General features: G+C 44.7%; 1 protein-coding gene across 3 annotated transcripts; it reads left to right on the top strand.

Moving 5' to 3' along the window:
* Positions 1-2,564: 2,564 nt before the first annotated feature.
* Positions 2,565-17,500, top strand: pcgf5b (polycomb group ring finger 5b). Of its 3 annotated transcripts, none has more exons than XM_076743158.1 (9): positions 2,565-2,848; positions 6,422-7,247; positions 7,715-7,811; positions 8,216-8,271; positions 9,846-9,905; positions 10,437-10,615; positions 10,869-10,967; positions 11,446-11,535; positions 16,745-17,500. In XM_076743158.1, the coding sequence occupies exons 2-9, from the start codon at positions 7,133-7,135 to the stop codon at positions 16,790-16,792; spliced, it is 744 nt and encodes a 247-aa protein (XP_076599273.1). In that variant the 5' UTR covers positions 2,565-2,848; positions 6,422-7,132; the 3' UTR covers positions 16,793-17,500. The 3 variants fall into 3 exon arrangements, with proteins under 3 accessions (XP_076599273.1, XP_076599275.1, XP_076599274.1); XM_076743160.1 differs by having other exon boundaries at positions 2,596-2,848; positions 10,440-10,615; XM_076743159.1 differs by lacking the exon at positions 2,565-2,848 and adding an exon at positions 3,338-3,618.
* Positions 17,501-19,276: the final 1,776 nt, after the last annotated feature.

Raw genomic sequence — 19,276 nt, 5'->3', positions numbered from 1 at the left:
GCAGGGCAAAGTTTTCATTTTGGATTTACACTCTCAAGGACGTCCAGCAGTGTGACTGGGAACTGTTTTGCCATGGTGATGCATTCCACTTCCCAAAACAAGAGGTCATATCCCACAGGGTGATCACTGAAGACTTTGTTTTCCCTCCAGTGGCCCCTCATGTGTGTCAGTGCAGGACCGACAAGTCTGCGAGAAGCAAAGCTAAAAAAGAAAAGACAAGGAAGCAATGAGCAAGATGAAGTTTGTGCTCTTGACTTCACTCCAACAGGAAGTGTCATCAGGCACATGTAGCCGTGCAAAACAGTCCTGACGTCAAGATAAATTGCACTGATGCACAGAGAAAAAACTCTTCAGACACAAAACAAGAGTGTGCAGCCACATCTCCGGCTCTGAGAGGCTGTACTTAGAGCAGTGCCTCGAGCTACACGCTAACGTCAACATACTAACAGGCTGATGTTTAGCACGCAGAGTTTACTTTGGCTACCTGCATTTTAATATGTTATCATGCTAACATGTGGAATTAGCACAAAATACATTGTACAACTTAAGCTGATGGGCACGTCGTTAGCTTCAGAGATTCGGCTGTAAACCAAAGTGTTGGATAAATTTAAACTTTTACCAAATTGTAGCATGAGATGAAAAGTTAAGAGATAAGCAAAGAAATTACTACAATTCATCCGACGGATGTGATGGTGAATCGGTATCAGATGTCATGACAATCCATCAAGAAGTTGTGGAGACATTTCACTAAAAGGTCGATCTCGTCGTGGCACTGGAGGAAAAGGAACAGGGTCACCGAAGTCATTAGCATACACCACCTGGACACCATGAATATCAAACCTTTTGTGCTAATCCTTCCCGTAGATGTTGAGATGGTTCACTGGATAAAAATAAACCAAGCAGCAACCACCAGGGCTTAAAAAACTGCAGTTCCTCTAATGGTCACTTGAGGCTGGTTCCCATAGACCTCCATATTAAAATGTCCAACTTTATAGCAGAAAGGAACATGTTTACAGCCTGGTACAAAAACAGGTTTGGTCTCTATATCTTTCCCAATTCATGACAGGGGATGAATTTTTATGTAACTTGTTTGCCTAAATTATGTTAAGGCTTAAAGTTCTGCGTACTTATGGGCATACTTGTGTTTCAGCAACCAGACTCCATTCAGCTGCCTCAGTTCCTCCCATGCACCACCTCTTTGTCGATTTTTGGAGTGGCTGGAAGTTTGGTGGAGTCAGGCACTGCCGAGAGTCACTCTCACTGAGCTTCACAGCGACTCATCAGAAAACTAGGTGACGTCATGCAGACTGCGCCCATGTTTTATAAGGTCTATGGGATAAACTTTGACCTGCTGGTGGAGCTAAATGCATCCTTTGAGTGTTATCATTAAAATGAAACTGCCAACCACATGGTGGTGCCACAGGAAAAGTCAGGTGATCACCGAAGTCAGAATTATATCTGCTTTGCATCAGCACGCCAGAACCGATTGTCACTATGTTAGCATGCTGACTTTAGCATTTAGCTAACATGGCTGCAGACTCTTCATCTTGGTGCTATGTAGATAAAACTGTATATTTATTCCTTTGTGCAGTGATGACACAACAGATGGAGCTGCCGAGGAGGAAGAAAAGCATGTGATTACTCATTTATTAGTTTAATGTCTCCGTCTTTACTTAGAGACGTTTTTTCTAGCCTGTCTCTCAAATTGCTGCCACGTCACATTTCCTTCTTTCTTTTTTTTCAGCAGAGAGGAGGAAGATTGAAAGAGGAAAAGTCTTTTCATTCTCATTTTTTTAATGTTTGCTTTCCCTCCTACATCTCCTTCAGCCAAATTAGCCACAATGCAGACGATCAGTTTTATTGAACATTTCCTTCAAGAGAACTTTCATTTCAGTCCAGTGTTTCAGTTCATCTGATGATGAACTAAATGCCATCATTTTTGCACTTACTCCTGCATAAATGATTCAAACTTCCCCTTGTGGCAGCGTCACAGACCCATCAAAGGTTTCCTGGGTACAGCTGCGTGTGATGTTTTGTCATCACGTCATCACCAGGAATGTGGCACAAGAGTCACCAAATGTACAAAATGATAAAGGAGCATCAGTGAAATAGCTGAAGGAGGATGACAGACAGGACGTTCACAAAGGTCTGATGTTCTTCTCTGAAGAGGTCGGCCTCCACATGTACAGTCTGCATTCGTCAAGGTCCACCTCAACGTCAAAACTGTTCAAAAAAAAAAAAAAAAAAAAAGGATTGATTTGTGACTTGTTACAACAGAAGACAAACTTTTTACATAAAAACGAGAAGAAATCCCAGTACAGCTCGTGTCATGTCTGCCTCGTGCACTCCCATCAGCCTCCATGTGAATGTGTTGTTCGTGTGATATCCAGTCTGGGAAATGTTGTGAGCCTCTAACCTTCTTACATGATCCAGTTTTTTTTTTTTTTTTTTTCTTAACATTCAGCTCTGTTTGAGCTCCGTCCCTGTTCATCACTACACACAACAGACACGCGCTTTGTGTGTGTGCGTGTGTGTGTGTGCGTGAGCGTGTGTGTTGCAGGCCAATAGTGTCACTCAGTTACACAACCGCTTTCAGTTTCCGAGCCCTGCCTGCCTGCCTGCCTGCCTGCCTGGTGGCTCCCCGCCCACCGCTGCTCAGTGCTGCCTGCCTGCCTGCCTGCCTGGCTGTTGGACGGACTGGGGCAGATCCAAGCCGACCAGTTCCGTGTTCTCTCCTCTCCCAGTATACGGGCCAGACTGAACGGGAGGACCTGGCAGTGTCGCGGTGGACATTCCAGCCCAGCCGCGGCATCCAGAACTCCGCGGCAGAGGCAAAGTGTGGACGGAGGTGAGGAATGTGTTATTATTTCTGATTATTTCTGCGCGGATGGCGAATTCATCAGCCGACGTCGCTCGCGTTACGTTACAGCCAAACTTTGACGCTGCTGGCTGGACCTCCTCTCTCTCTCCCCCTCCCTCCCCCTCTCTCGCTCTCTCTCCTCTAACGCAAAGTGCGTCGCCGTGCACACTCGCATGCGGGATTACGGTATGTTCACGCAAACGGTAAATAACCCGCGTACGGTGCGCTTCCCGTGCGGGTCGTTAAAAGGCCTTGACGTGAAGCTCTGCAACTTTTACTGTCGATACGTGCTGCGTGCGTGCGTGTACGCGTGTCTTGATACATGACTATACAGTAACGAGCTGCGCGCGTGTGCGTACGCGAGCGTTTGAACATGTATTAGCCGAAATATCGGCGTGCGTCACCGTAATGTGTGTCGTCCATTGATGTTGTTTTGACACAGGTGACGTAGAGCGTGACGCGCCTGAACGATGAGATAAGCGGATCCGCTCCGCGTGAATAAATGGCGCGCCTGCGCGTGCGCGCGCGCGCCTCTGTGTCTCATTGACGGACACTAAGGGGGATTTCTGAGCTGCGCACTTGAAATGTTTCCAGCAAAACGCGACCTATGCCGAGCGAAGCGGGTCTGAGGCGAAGCTCACACTGTGTCCTCTGTGTGCAGGCGGCCCCGCGCGTGTCCAACACTGTTTACACACCTGACGGACATATGCAGTGAGTGTGACGTCATTTCGAGTGATGGAAGTTCACGTGTGAATAAGGTGAAGCCATCATTAAAAGTAGCAGTGATCTTATCATATTAAGATCTGATCATATTTCTGTTGGGATATTTTGTTGGTAACATACAAAAATAAGTATCATAAATAGCGCGAGTCAGTGAAATAAAAGCACGTGACAGATGCTTCCAAATAAAAGCTCATCAACACTCTCCTGTGGATGCATAGTTCAAATAAACATAAATATATATCAAATGTCACACTCATAAATTACATTTAGTATCTCAAATATTGAGACGTCATAATTAGACCTATTGCATCATCAAAATGAATGAATTTGATAAATGTACTCATTAAATCAAAGGAGTGAGTCACAGCTTCATCTCTTAGTTTGTTAAATATCTGAGACAGTATATTTATCTGAAAGTTTTACTGCAGGTCAAAGAACAAGTGACTCATTTTTGTCTTGGATCCATGAACTTTTGAAATGTTTCGTGACACTGAGGAACGTTTGGTACATGTGTCCTACGACTGTCCATCAGCATATCCATAATTATACATAAAATTGACATATTCTGCACATAAGACATCATGCAAATGAATGCTGTGTTAAAGAGCTCTCCCTCTTCAGGATGTGCAGATATTAAGGAAAGTTGACAAAGCAGCAGACAGAGATCTGTTCTGTCGCTGTACTATGCACACAGTATGTCTTGGAGCTGTGGTACCAAACTTTATTTCTCTAACATCCGTACGGTACCTTATAGTACGTCTGTGATCCTCAGAGGTGAGTTCACACAGACTCTTTGTTATTTACCTCTGGCACAACCATACATTGCTGTGCCACCCTTCGTTTATCATGAGTAAACGATGGGCGACATAATGAAACTCAGAGCGGCTCGTTTTAACATCAGGTAAATTTACAGCAGCCATCACAGAAAGAAGTGTCAGACCCATGTGAGGGAAATGCAACCTGCCTGGCAAACAAACAGTTCATTCTGTCACTGTTATTACAGCAATTTGCATGATGATTAGTATTTTACGATAGCCTGTTATTTAGTAATGGACGGACTGCTGTGTGTTTACAAAGGGAATGAATCAGGCCTGACTAATCCCACATTCAGAAACATTTACTGACTCGCTCACTTCATTGACTGTAGCAGCAGCACTGAGAAGATCCCATGAAAATAAGTGGTCTCTAAAAGGCTTAGCACATATGAAACTTCCGAGTGGGTTTCCAGCCACCACTATGGAGCTTAATATTTAGCTCACTATCTATATTTGAAGCACAGAAACCAAAATTCATTCAGATCCATCAAAGTGGGGATGGAATGGGGGCAAGTTGGAGACTTTAGCTATCTATAGTAATGCTAATCCAGAGTCGGATGCATATAGGTCAGAACTGCAACGGCCCTGTAGGATAAACCTCCAAGTCACTGTGAGTTAATGATAATCATATTAATTATAGAGTGAGGAAAGGGAGCAAAGTCAGTTGCAGACATAAACAGTCCAGCTGTAAAACAAGTAAAATGACAATTAATAAATAAATAAATATAGAAAATACATCTCATTTAGTGCTTTTGTCTGGAAAACCTTCAAGTTATAGTGTTAAAAACCAAGAGCCATATGAATATATATGCAGTTGGAGGGGTATACTTATAATACAATGAGAGACTGTCCTTAACGGTAGAAACAGCAACACATCGACTCTTAATGGACACATGACGTCTGGCGGTCATGTGAACAGAGCGTTAGGAGGCGTTCAGGGTGCAAAGGCGTCCCAGTTTGTCACTGGAGACCACAGATCACATCTTCCAACTGTCAGTACTGTCAAACCAAACCTTCACATGAATCATTTTGTACCTGTGATTTGTGTTTTAGAAGGCTCTGGCAAACAATGTCGACCTCTTGACAAGGGCACCAGATCAAAAACTAGTGTTTGTTAGATAATAGTTCATTAGAAGCAGTAATAACTCAGTGTCCTAAAGGCTTAACAACAAAGCAGGCAGACGAGAGCAAACCAAAAGGATAAAAGCGATGCAGATACTCGACACAGCGGGTAGGAAAGTGTAGAAGTACAACCTGGCAGCTGAGTTCAGTGTTCGCCTTCAAAACCTCCTGAACAGAAAGCCGCCTGTTCTTACCCTGATCCAAACCGATCGTCACTCCTGCATTAAACTAACCAACCCAACCAATGAAGGCAACGAGCATTAGCCAATCAGAGGCAGAGTAGGGCAGGTGGTTAACCGTCCGTCTGCTGAGCCGGTCAGCGGCCCACAGCTCTCAGCTGACGAGTGGATGCTTTCTTAATATCTGTTTGATGAGTGGAGGGTGGCGCTGCCAGCTGACCGTGAGGTGACGGCGGCGAGCCGTTATTAAATCCATTGTTTGACAGAATCTGATCCTCACAGCTCAGAAAGTCACTGAGGTGACATTAATAAGTCTGTGGGCCTCAGTGGAGTTTTTCTGACCACTGACCTTTAAAGTAACTGTGAATCCTCACAGAGCCTTTCTGATGATGATGATGACGATGATGATGATGATGATGATGATGATGATGATGATGATGTTGCTGGTATTGAAGACGTTGTTACATGTCAGTGACACGATATTGTGATCTTAATTGATTGTTGATGTTTATTTCTCAGGATCCTGTTAAATTCCATATTAGAGCACAGAGTCATTCATTGATAGAGGCTTTCAGTTTAAGTTCATTTTGTCAGCATTAATCAGCTATCAGGGATTTATTGATTATTTATTATTATTTATGTCTTGAATCTTCTTTGTTCTCTGCTCTGTACACACAGCGCAGCGCCGTTCAGCCCTGATTTTTGTGTTTTATTCTCTTTAGGTAACTTCAGTTTGAGTTGAAAAGGTCAGCAGATAATCCCGCGTCACACCAGAAGAATGAAGATGTCAACAGCAGCAGCAGCAGCACTGTAATGATGAATGGACGGACCGGGATGAGGCCGACTGCGTAGAAGCATTTGGCCCCGCTGTTGGCGGCCGACCTTTGACCCCTTATGGATTAAAAATGGCAATGAGGCTGAGACGGGGAGGGAAGCGACACATCTCACTCTCCAGGAATTCTGTGAGTTTAACAAACGTGTTATTTTGAAGCAGGATCGCACCGACCGGACAAGCCTGGACTGGTTTTTACTCCAATGGGACTAACAAGGTTGAGTGAAGATGGAATAAAACATGAGTTTGAGATGTTCCTGAACGAAAACTGACTACAAAACAGAATTTAAGTCAAGGATGGAGCAGGATTTTACACAGTAGGATCTCTTATCTGGCTCATAAATTGTGGATAGTGAACACTTGTTTGCACTAGCCTGGACTAACAGTAGCCAGCGCTGGTGAACGCTCCAGGCCTTCACGCCCAGTTTGACGTAAAAATCCTAACTCAACTCTCGCAGGCCTCTTCTTTTCCCTTCCACACTGTTGAATGGACGTCTGACTCTTCTAAAGCCAGAAGGTGACGCCTCCCTTCAGCTTCAAACTGTAACTCTGACTCCAGGTCAGTATCTCGCTGCAGCGTCGCTGAAAAAGAAGTCCAAACATGGCTGCTACAGGAAGGAAGCACTTGGTGAGAGACTTTAACCATTTCATCACCTGTTACCTGTGTCGAGGTTACCTGATCAAACCGACCACGGTCACGGAGTGCCTGCACACCTGTGAGTCAAACACACACACACACACACACACACACACACACACACACACACACACACACACACACACATTACTTTGAGGTGACGGTGTATCAACAAGTGAAAAAAAAATGGCAGAAGTTCATCAAGATAGCCTGATGCTATCTGGTTTGAGTCCCCAGAGTGTCCCACAATGCATTGTGTTACAGTTAGCTAGAATGATATTGCACATGGCTGAATGGGAAAAACAGTGGCATAGTGAGAGCTAAAGCTAACCCACAAGCTAATGACCTAAAGGAGGTGATTACGGAACGTTAACCTACCAGCAAGCCTGTTAACGAGATGACGAGGAGGCAATCTGAGAGCGAGCTAACCCGCTAACTGGCTTGTGTGGAGCGCTGAAACGAGATCACGTCGAATGAAAGGTGGCATTTAGTCTTCAGGTGCACGAGGATCCGCACTGAAATGTGTTGCTGTTGTTTCTCCTGCAGTCTGTAAGAGCTGCATCGTGCAGCACTTTGAGGAGAGTAACGACTGTCCCAAATGTGGCATTCAGGTGCATGAGACCAACCCGCTGGAGATGCTCAGGTAGGACGTTCCATTCACCTGCAGTGTAGCGGCGCCCCCTTTGATCCACCTCTTCCTGCTCTCGCCTGTCTGTTCTTTGATCATCTCATCCTTCTCTTCTTCTTCTTCATCTCTACCATCTTATCCTTCTGCTGCCCTTTTACCTTATTTACCGCATCCTATTCTTCATTCTTTTTGTATTTGCCACCTGCTCCTCACTGCATTCAACCACTCATCCTTTCACCCTCTCACATCTTTTACCTGACATCTTCTGTTTTCCACCTGATTCCTCTCTCCTCTCCCTTCACTGCTGCTCCTCATCTTAAATCATGCTTTGAATCCTTCTCTTTACCCTTTTACCCACAACCCATGCAACTTCCTCTTCACCTCCTCATCCTCCTCCTCTTCTGTCCTCCTACTCTCAGGTTGGACAACACCCTGGAGGAGATCATTTTCAAGCTGGTGCCCGGACTCAGAGAAAGTGAGTTCGCCAGATGGTTTCATCAATCTGTCTCCTCAGTTTGCCATCCGTGTTTAATTATGTGACTATTCACGAGAGGTAGAAAGAATAATTCAGCAAACAACAGCGCTCTAATCACATCATTTATTACGACATGCAAAGAATTTATTGCTAAGCACACAGGACGATGTGCAGTTTAACAGTGGAGGAAAACGATTCCAACATTTAATGAGATCATTCCTGTAAGATTAAAAAACGCAGACGGAAAACAAAAGAAATACACAAAAACATTTTCTTCGAGACACTCCACCGTGAATTATTAGTGTCCCTGCTTCGGCAAGGCACACTTTAGTATCTTGCATTCAGCATCACCAAGGAAGACGTAGCAGGCCTTAGCAGCCCTCCACAAACCACTTAGCAATGCCCTAATAACCACCACCAACACATAGGAACCACCTACCAACCATTACCATTAACCCAGCTACAATCTGAACGTCCCCCCCGACCTCTGAGCAACAACCCAGCAATGTTTGAGTCCAGGTGAGATTAGCCGACATGGAAACATTTCATTTTGTCTGATCGTGTCCGCGGCAGTGTGTTTATTATCCGTTTAGATTTTTTGAGCCTTTGCAGCTTCCATAAAAGGCAGGGCACTTCAACACTGAACAAGCTAGTAATTAATCAGATCCAAAGGCCTTCCAATGGCTGACCTGGGGTCTGCCCTGGGGACCTGGGGTTTTGCCTTTCGATAAGATGGAAGGATTTCCTGCAGAGATCAGTCAAGTATTCGCTCGTCAGCATCAAATTGTTGTTGGACACTTGGAAGCTGAAGAGCTTAAAAACAAGATGAAGATGTACAACCTTCTGTCTGCAGCGGGGCCAACGAGAAGCCACGTCAACATGTCTGACTGAAGCTGTGATGGTGCTATAATTTTATGACTCCATAACTTCACCTCCGCTGACGGAGCGCCCTGGCAGCCCAAAGATGGAGCAAACATCGTATATTTGAGTGGGGCTCGTGCTGCTCAGCCAAGCGGAGTAAAAATCGGCCTCATATGAATTAAGTTTTATGGTATTTGAAGAGCAGACGGTTGTTTTTTTCTCTTTAGCGGACACGTGTCACGTCCACGCAGAGGATTTGTTTGCACTCTGCATTAAAATCACGCTAGCTTCAGCGTCATCTGTGGAATAAAACACATTTTGTTCACAGCTGCTGTGACTGACCAGTCACAACTACAGCACCAGTATGCGTCTTGCTGAAGAGCTAAGTCAGCTAAATGCCAGGAAAAAACAGGAAAAAATGCAAATCCAGACAGGGATTTCAGCGATATGCTCCAGGGTACCTTCTTTTCTAGCCATGGTCCAACTAGTGCAGGAAGCTCATGTTGGACAATAGCCTATAAATCACTTATTGCAGAGCAGCCTATTGCCTGGATGGCCCATCCGATAAGCTCTGGTTCAGTATCTTTCTTAAGAGCTGCTTGCAGAGCAGTTCTTCAAACACAAACAGGCCTTTTACAGAGATGTCTTGTGTCTGAATGCTTCTTCAGCTCGTTAACACTGTCTTCTTTTTATGTGCTGTTCACGTGAACCAGAAGAGGAGCAGCAGGAAGTCGAATTCTGGAAGAAAAACCAGCCCAAAGCAAACGGCCAAGGTTTGTCATCCAGACCGTGAACATGACAAATATGATAGAGGTTTAGTACACTTTGTTATCAGCTTAGAAAAACACTTACTGTGTCTGTGGTTGTTACTGCCAGGAGGAATACTCACCACGTTTTAATCTTCTGTGTCATTTGCTCATCAGGAAGCTTCTCCGGTAGCATTCGTCTTTTTTTGCTTCTTATTCTCAGTTTCTGTCTTGGCCCTTTCATTTCTAGAGGAGGCAGAAGTAAAATCAAGAGATTAGGGGAGTTTTTGATAAAGTTTTGAATCACCACGACGTAAATAATCATCACAGTTTGAGCTTGCTCATGTGAATCTGGGGTAGAGCTGATTTCAGGGAATTTCCTGCGTCGAAGTGCGTCATGCAGATGTCTTTACATAAAGCTCTTCAGGGCGCTGTCCTTCATAATTCCATATGATGTTTTAATCATATTATTTGGACGACATGTTCACGTCTCATATACTCATTTTTTGTATTTGAAGAGCTTTGAATGTGCTTTCCAATGTTTGTCTCAAACCACAGCAGAAAGCTTGAGGTTTCAGCGGCTCGGGCTGCCTGATGTTGGAGGTGATGATCATGATGATGGTGGTGATGATGATGACGATGCTGGCGATGAAGACTACCACAGGAGTGACCCTCAGATAGCCATCTGTCTGGACTGCCTGCGCAACACGGGACAGGCGGGGGAGAGCACTGTCACGGTTTGTGTGCTTTTTCAGGCTGAGGTATTTTCTTAATCAATAACCCTCAAGAACAGGAAGCTGTTCGTCCAGAAAGTTTCTCTGGAAGGGAAAATTGCTTTGGGGAAATGTTTTTTGGACCAAATAAATATTTCCAGCCTTCTGGGATCATCAGTATCTAAACTCTTGGAAAGGTGTGAATGTGTTCTGGGGTCTACCGTCATCCTGTCTCGTTAAATCAGGGTCTAATAGAATTTGTCTCTCGTCCAATTAGGATCTGATGAAGAGGTTCATCCGCTGCTCCAGTAGAGTCACCGTGGGAACAATTAAGAAGTTTCTCAGTCTTAAACTAAAGCTGCCGAGCTCCTATGAGGTGAGGAACACGCTCGGTCCGCCCGATCCAAAACTACTTTAAAAGGAAAATCTACATTTTGATCAAACAGTCAACATTTTCTCACAAATTTACTCAACTTTTAGGGAGGTTTTCTCGTTTTTTACTTGCTTACTTTTTACTTGAAGGTATGTTGATCGGTAGGAATACCTGAAAATCTTGGAAATAATAAATTTTTTGAAGGTGGATGCTTGACCTGAACTCTTGTAATCAACATATATCTTTCACACGCACATGCACACACACGGCGCAGCCTCCCACTCATTGCCACAGTGAACTTCCCCTTTCCTTCTCGTGTGTACATTAAAACTGAGATCCTTTTTATTTCCGTTTCTCTTGCCGTTGTCTGTCTCTTGTCAACCTTGCTTTTTCGCAGCACATTGACTCATAAACATTTCTTCAAACTTTAATTTTGCCTTGGGAAGATATTTAAAGAGAAAGTGTTTCCTGCTGTCTCCAGCTGGATGTGCTGTGCAACGGGGAGATCATGGGCAGAGATCACACTTTGGAGTTCATCTACATGACCCGGTGGAGGCTGCACGGAGAGAATGTAAGGCTGTCACGCTCACTTCCTGTTTGTGTGTGCTTGTTTGCGTGCTCAAGTGTAAAAGCATTGCTGCAGGAAAGCATTTATTTGTGTGTGTGTGTGTGTGTGTGTGTGTGTGTGTGTGTGCGCGCGTGTGTGTGCGTGTGTGTGCGTGTGTGGGTTATGCATTCACACTGTGCAGACTCACCTCCTGATAGAGAGCCTGAGAGCTCATCCGGACGAGGTTAAACTTTCATTTCATAGCTTTATTTAAAGTTAATGTTCAGAATCAGGCTGTAAAGGTTAGCGCTGTGGTGAGACAGGCAGAAGTTACTGTTTGGTGAAGGTCAGGGTGTGTTTGTGTGTGAATGCACGTGTGAAAGCGAGCTCTGGCTGAAGGACTTCTGTCTTCAGTGGTGAATCATTTTTGCATGAAGAACATTTTTAACCCAAAGACATTTTGACTTCAAGCTGCTGAAAGGAGACTTTTCTCTACGTGTTGTTGTTCTGTTGTTCGTATAAAATGCTGAAACTGTACAAACAGTCACATTATAAAGACTTGAGATGCTTCAAGAGAGAGCTTTACTTCCTTTTACTGACTGTATTGTACCTTTCATGCCAAAAGTCCTCCTAAAATACCTCCAAACATGTAGTGTCCTCCTGTCCTCAGGTTTACTGTCTGTTTGGTCTCTGCACTGCTGTGAACTCTGCACGCTCTGAAGGTCACACTGCACACTGAACAGATGCATAACAGTGAGAGGAAACAAAGGAAATGCTTCGCTGATGTTGTGGTGTGATCTTCAGGGACTGAGGGTCTAACAGCATACACAGACGCACAGAAAAACACATGCTCCTGCAAATAATACCTGTGAGAAGCGTTTAACTCCAGCCCTGAACCGAATTCTAGCCTTAACTCTGAAGCAAAGGCTCAAACTGCCCTTAAAGAAACGAGGGATGGAGGAAACGTCCTCGCTGTCAAGGTGTGAGATTGTATTTGGTCCTCACAAGAATAGAAGTACAACAGCACACACTCAGAGCTGCAGGAGGAGTCGTCCTGGTTTCATCTGAAATGTGACGGCTCATCAGGGTCATCGGTCAGCTGTGTGGCTCAGTGTGTGTGTGTGTGTGTGTGTGTGTTCACGACCTTGGTCTACAGTGTACATGTGTGTATGTGTTCCTGTGCACGGTGACTTGTTTATGTGCATATCTGCACGTGTGTGTGTGTGTGTGTTCACGTGAAGGATTAGCTAACGAAAGGTCCTGTCCACTGTGACTGAGGAGCGCAGACAGCTGGCACCGCAGGAGGCGTCAGATACAGGTCAGGAGGAGCAGAGGAGGAGGTGATGATGGGAGGAGGTGCAGCAGGGGAGAGGAAGTCAGTATGAAACGAGGGACGTGTCATGTCTCCACTCGCAGCGATAAGAGAACCAAAAGAGTTGTTTTCTTCCCTGTGACTCATCACAAACAGGAATATAAACTGTATATATTTATATTTGTATTTCTATGTATATATATTTAGATATGTGTAGCCTGAGCCAAGGAGAGATCTGTTTCATCATGCAAAGTTATTCTAATCATAGTGCATAACGACTGGTCTAAACTCAACGTCACCTTAAATTGTTAGTTGTTAGTCCTGACTGCCACCAAAAACAACCCAAGAGACTGAAGATGTAGCTGTGAAACGCTGCTCTCTGCTCTGAACAGAGCGAACGCTCAATTATCGTTCAGCAGTTAAGATGTTTTTCACTAGTTTAAACAGAACCACACCTGTGACTTCCTAATACAGCCCGGACAGGAGGAGTGCAGGGAATGTTGTTAATACGGTTTTAAATCCGCGCAATGTGACATAGTGACCGATTTAACCTGTTGGATTAAAAAAAAACTGCTCGACAAACAGCACAAATTGTACAAAATGGCTTAAAACCAGTGTGTTTAACAGTAGCCGTAGATAAGACGAGGCAGGCGGTGATGAAGACGGAGTCCTGACCCGAACCTGATGTTCAGAGTCGAGACAACATATTGACAGTCTGAAGGCCAGATGGTCGCTGACAGTCGTGTTGGATAGACAGAGACGTCCCGCGTCATCCCGCCATGTTTGTTCTGCTCAGACAAAGGTCAAATCTGCCTCTGATTGCATTAGAAAGACTAATCACATTGTTTTAAATCACAAAATGTATTTGTGAGGTCAGCCCAAAGTCACAAACCGCTGCTGTGACGGAGTCGCTCCGTCCCGGCTGGAACGGAGAAGCAGCGCATTCACCTCGTTAGCGCGAATCAGTTTTCAGCGCTGGCACCGTTTGTCCACAAGCAGGAAAGTTTTTGGCCTGAATGATGGAAGAAAACTTAAGAGTGAAACCCAAAACTTGTTCCTAAACACATTCGAGCAGCTGTCCGTCCAGAGAAAGCTGAACCTCCTCACTGGATTTGTCTAAACAACCAAAAAGTCTGGAGGCAAAGAGATGAGACTTGGAGAAATGCGTCAAAGCGAAGACAACTGAGCAGCAGCTGGAGAAATGTCACTGTTGGATGTACTTTCTATATACTGTCTGTTAGTTTTGGCATCAGTTTAAAGGTTTGTGTCAGCGTCTTCTCTCTGTGAGGTTTTGTGGCTCTCGTTAGTCTGCACCAGAAATACTAGTCTGTTAGACTTATTATTATTTTATTAATGTTCAGATTTTAATCACAGTATGATGAGTTCTTAATGCCCCACAGCGTTTCCGTTAGCTGGTAATTGGCCGTATGTGTGGTGATGATAATTCCAGAGTCACATGTGAAAAATGGCGTTTGACGCTGTTTTTGTGCATCTCTGCTGTCCGTCCTCTCTCTCCTTCCTCTCTCGATTCGGTGAATTTACACACTATGTTGACCAAACCAGAGCTGGTGCTGATTGTTGGAACACTGAATATGAGACAAGGAGGTTTTGGTTCTCTTCCACTTCCTTTATTTATCGATTCCTAATGAGTTTTGTGACCCCTGGACTTTCCTTTAGCATTATACCAAGAATTTCACAACTTCACTGCACTTGACGAGAGATCACAGAGACAGATGGTGGAAATTTGTCATGGTTTTTCGGGCTCCACAGAGGAGGAACCTTTACATTTTGGACATTTTATGAGCTTTAAGCACCAGAGGGGACACGTTAAGGTAGAATATACTGGCATTAAATGTAATTGATAGATATTCATGTCGGATATGAACGAAACAAAACCAGTTATGTTATTTTTGGCTTGATAGCAGATTTTAGCTTTTAGTGTTTTTCCACCTTGGAGGAGCTTTGCTGGTGCTGCACATCGGACGGTTCTACATTTCAGTCATTTGACACCAGAACAAACCCCCTTAAACACAGCTGACAGCTGAGCAGAATATGTGTTATCGGCGTATAATTCAAGTGTTTGGAGACGTGATGAGTGAAAGAGTGTCAGCGATGCAGAGTGACAGGGTGGCTCCGCTCCGCTCAGCGTTGTTCTGTTTTTCTGAGACATGATGCAGCAAAATGCAGGAACCCGGAGGAGATGACAGCAGCTGTACTCTGCTGCACCAGCAGCCTCAAGCTGACAGAAATAGGAGACACAGTCTTCACTCTGCAGCTGCTGTGACACAAACACAACCTTTCTTCTTTCTGAATCTTTTATGAGAAGGACAGCTCGCGTCTTTTCACTCTTTCAGATACGCTTTACAGCCAAAGTAGGCAGGAATGTTTGGGCATTGAGGGCGGACAGTTCCATTATTTAACCAAAATGATGGATGGATCACTGAATGGACCCGCAGGACACGAGCCCACGCAGGGGCCCGACAGGTCAGCGGCCCCCTGAGCCAAAGCATGTACATGAAGCCACTGCTAGCTTCTGAAACAGTGAAGGCACATCCCAAACATTTAGCTCGACAGATGATCCTCACAGGGAGCGTTTCCTCCTCGGGTCGACTGCCGCGGCTCTCTGAAGCCGCCGCGTGAACCTCAACAGGATTAAAGCTGCAAAGATTTCTATTTGCTGACGTGTTTGCACTTTGAAATACTGTGCATGCAAGATAACCTGCATCGTGCTGTGATGCGTGATGGTGAGCCCGAATTAGAAAAAATAAAATCTCTCCTCCCGTCAGTGCATTGCTCTGGAAAACATGATACTAATAATAAATTATGTGTTTTAATGATGGAATACAGCTTGAAGTATGCTGGCGGGTAAAAGTTCGGTCCTGGGAAACCCACTCTTTATTCCAGCCTACTTTTTCATCACAGTTGGTCACAACTTCTCGAATTTCTCTCCAGAAACTTTGTTTGAACTGCACACAGACTTTCTGCAGTCTGGAAAAGCTCAGAGCTGGAGTTCATGTCTGATCAGCAGGCTGGATTCTGCGTTCAGATGTGATCTGAAGCGATCTCGGTTTGTTGTATATGCAAAACTTCCTCTCGCTCGATGTCTGTATTTCCTTGAGTGATCAGCTTTAGACCATCTGTGCGGTGGATTTATAGCTTTGAGAGCAAGCAGCAGCCAGACCTTTATTACTTTTTTCCTGTTTCTTCTGCATCAGACGCTTGGCCTCCGTCCCCGCAGTCATGTGGATCCTGGACAGTTTAATGGAAACGGGTTTTCTGTACATTCTTCTTCAACTCCTCTTCTTCTTTAACTTCAGGAAACCTGCAGTTTGAAGTCGGATGAAATGAGAGTCGTCTTTCTCCACCTGAGCTTCAGACAAACGGGTTAAATGATGTGGCTGCACAGACAGTGAATATGATACTTGATGAATGAAGTTTCCTCAATCTTTCCAAATACATTTGACAACCGTTTGGCCTCAGCGAGCAGAGGGAAAATCTTCAGTATTCATGTCTTCCGTCATCTCTCTCAGATTAAAGATTTATGCTGTCAAAGTGGAAATTATATGACCAAACATGAGATTTTCAGCCTGAACTAACAGTGTTGATGAGTCCCAGAGTAAACTGATGATTGTCTTCATGAAAAATGTACAGAAAACTCTGTCTTATAGATATTTAAGATCACACTAATGTCATTCAGTTCCTTTTTATTTCCTAGTGTGTGTATGTGTGTGTGTGTGTGTGTGTGTGTGTGTGTGTGTGTGTGCGTGTGCGCGCTCTTGCACCTTTTGAAACTTTCCTAAAGTCAGTTCAGGAAATGTTAGCCTGCACAGGCTTTTCAGTCTTTATCACTTTCTTCCTCTCAGCGTTGCTTCGGCGTGTTTGTCCTCTGAACATCGATTCTTTTTTCTGTCTCACCCTCAGACGTATCCCATGGTGCTTGAGTACCGGCCACGTATTGACTTTGGCTGAACCACGGCTGTGAGAAGAGGACCACGCACACACACACGCAGTTTCACAGCAGCTTGTTAAATAGTCCCAAAATGTAATCTACAGGATTCATGCACAGGGATGTGAGGTGTCTTTCATGCCTGCAGCATCTCGTTCTGGACTCAGATGAGCAATAATGAACATCTGGCTCGACCAAAGCTTGCTGGGAAACATTTCCGACGTTCACAGCTTGCTTAGATTTAGGAAAAGATCGTGTTTGGTTTAAAATAAGGACTTCTTTAAACAATGTTTATAATTGGTTTCACACGTTTCAGCTCGGCCTCCTGAGTGAAACCCTGTGTTTGTCGCTCTCTGAAGTCACGCTGAGTGACACGAACATGTAAATGTGTCCATGTACACGAATCCGTAGATTAAACTTTGTAATTATTTCACCAGCTGCCCTCATACTGGACTGCACACACACAAACACACACACACACACTCATCAAACACACAAATGCCCACAATGTGCAAGAAGAAAGATTACATGTATTTTTGTACAGCCAATGATGAAGTGCATACATTGTTATGGTAAAGAGGTTTTATGCTACATAGAATAATATATGCTATAATATATGATATTTTTAAATGTATGTCCCTGTGCCTAAAAACTTGTTGAGATCAGAAGTATGACCATATCTTCACTTTGCCTGTCTAACTCTGTAGATTAAATGTTGATTTTCTACTGTTGATGGTTGTTTTTATGTTTCCTCTGCAGTTTTATCACACGTCTGAAGGTGTGGCTAGCAGAGCTAACACTCTGCCTGAAGCGTCTCAGCTGCAGCTGCAGCTTGTTTTGGTACAAACATCGATCAGAAGTTCAGATGAAATGTGCACAAAGTTTTCTTCGATTTTCAGCCTCCAGGCAGGTGATGCAACACCCATCACGGACCACCTGATAAATACATGAAGTTACTCATTTAGCTGCCTCAAACACAGCGAGCGTCTGCTGTAAAAACGATCCTTCCGTCTTGATTAATGTCCATCTTTGTTTGCTGTGACGATAACAACATGAGAAAGCGGCAGAGAAGAGACTCATCAGCAACAAGTGCGAGCAGCCACCCTTCATTCTGCGCTCATTGACAGAAAGACACTAAAATATCACTGTTTATAGCTTGAAATGAGTGATTTAAGGACTTCTTCTGTCATCGGTCATTCCTCATCCAAAAATACACACACATACACACACACACACAGCGTCAGGGTCAGACTGTGTGTCTGCTCACAGAGACAGTCAGCAGGTGAAATATGTTGGTGTCTGAATTTATGAATGAAGAGAACAGACAGAATGATAAACAGGCAGAAATCTAAGCACACACGCACGCACGCACGCACGCACACACACACACACACACACACACACGCATGCACACACACACACATGCCTCAGGCAGCCTATATATACGCTGTAGTAGAGCAGGTGCATCAGACGGCGTCCATCCCACGCTGACGCCTGATGTGAATGCATAGATGTCTGCGCATGCACAGGCTGACGGGACAAACACACCTTGTCTGACATACACACATACACATACACACACACACACACACACACACTCACCCCTTCACATCGCCACTGGCATTTCCTCACAACATGTTCGTCCTTCCAGCTGTTCATTTCGTCCTTGTAGTTGTTTTTTCGGGTCAGTTATCTAGGCCAGAGGTCCCTGTGGTTCTTTACATGACCCACAGTGATGCTGCTGACCCCCCCCCCCCCCCCACACACACACACACACACACACAGACACACACACTGAAATACCCTCTGGATTCACATTAAAAGATGAACAGGAGCCATCAGAAGCCGGATCTGATCAGACCAGCTTCTCTTCTTAATGTAGAAGAAAAACGATCACACTGCTCTTGATTCCTTTCGTACCATCACCTTCTGGATCCTGCCTCGCCTATTTGTCCTCAGCCTGCCCTCAACCGACTCAGCGCTTCTGGATGAGACGGTGCTGAACTCTTGTTTTGATAAATTCTAGTAAGCTGTCCCTGTGTGCTGTTGTTTGGGTCGTCTGTTGCCTCAGTTATGACAGAACGACGTGGCCACGTGGACCCAGCAGCACCAGAACAGGATTCAGCTGTTTCAGGATGCCGTCTCAAACCAATGCGTGCTACTGGGACCACACGGCCACGCGCTCAAGACGTGTCACGTTGTCTGAGTTCAGCATTTTGGGCCGTTTGTATGAAACAAAACACTGTGTCCGCCATTTTCTGTAGCTTCCTCTTCGATGCGTGCTGCCTACTGTTCAGCACCGGGTCGCCACCTTTTTGCCCGAAGGTTGCAGCCCAGAAATGTCCTGAAACAGCAAAATAAGAAGAAAATAAATAAATACACCACCGCACACTTCCTGTAGCGGGTCGGCAACTGTTGATTTTGTCTCAGGAAAATCCTGCAGATGCCTTTAAATCCTGACACACGGGGTTAAAATCCCAAACAAAGACAAATCAAACAATATACAT

Source organism: Chaetodon auriga, chromosome 11 (assembly GCF_051107435.1).
Source record: "Chaetodon auriga isolate fChaAug3 chromosome 11, fChaAug3.hap1, whole genome shotgun sequence".
In the NCBI taxonomy this organism is placed as follows: Eukaryota; Metazoa; Chordata; class Actinopteri; order Chaetodontiformes; family Chaetodontidae; genus Chaetodon; species Chaetodon auriga.
Note: the sequence above shows the minus strand (reverse complement) of the source record. Positions and strands in the feature narration are given on the sequence as shown.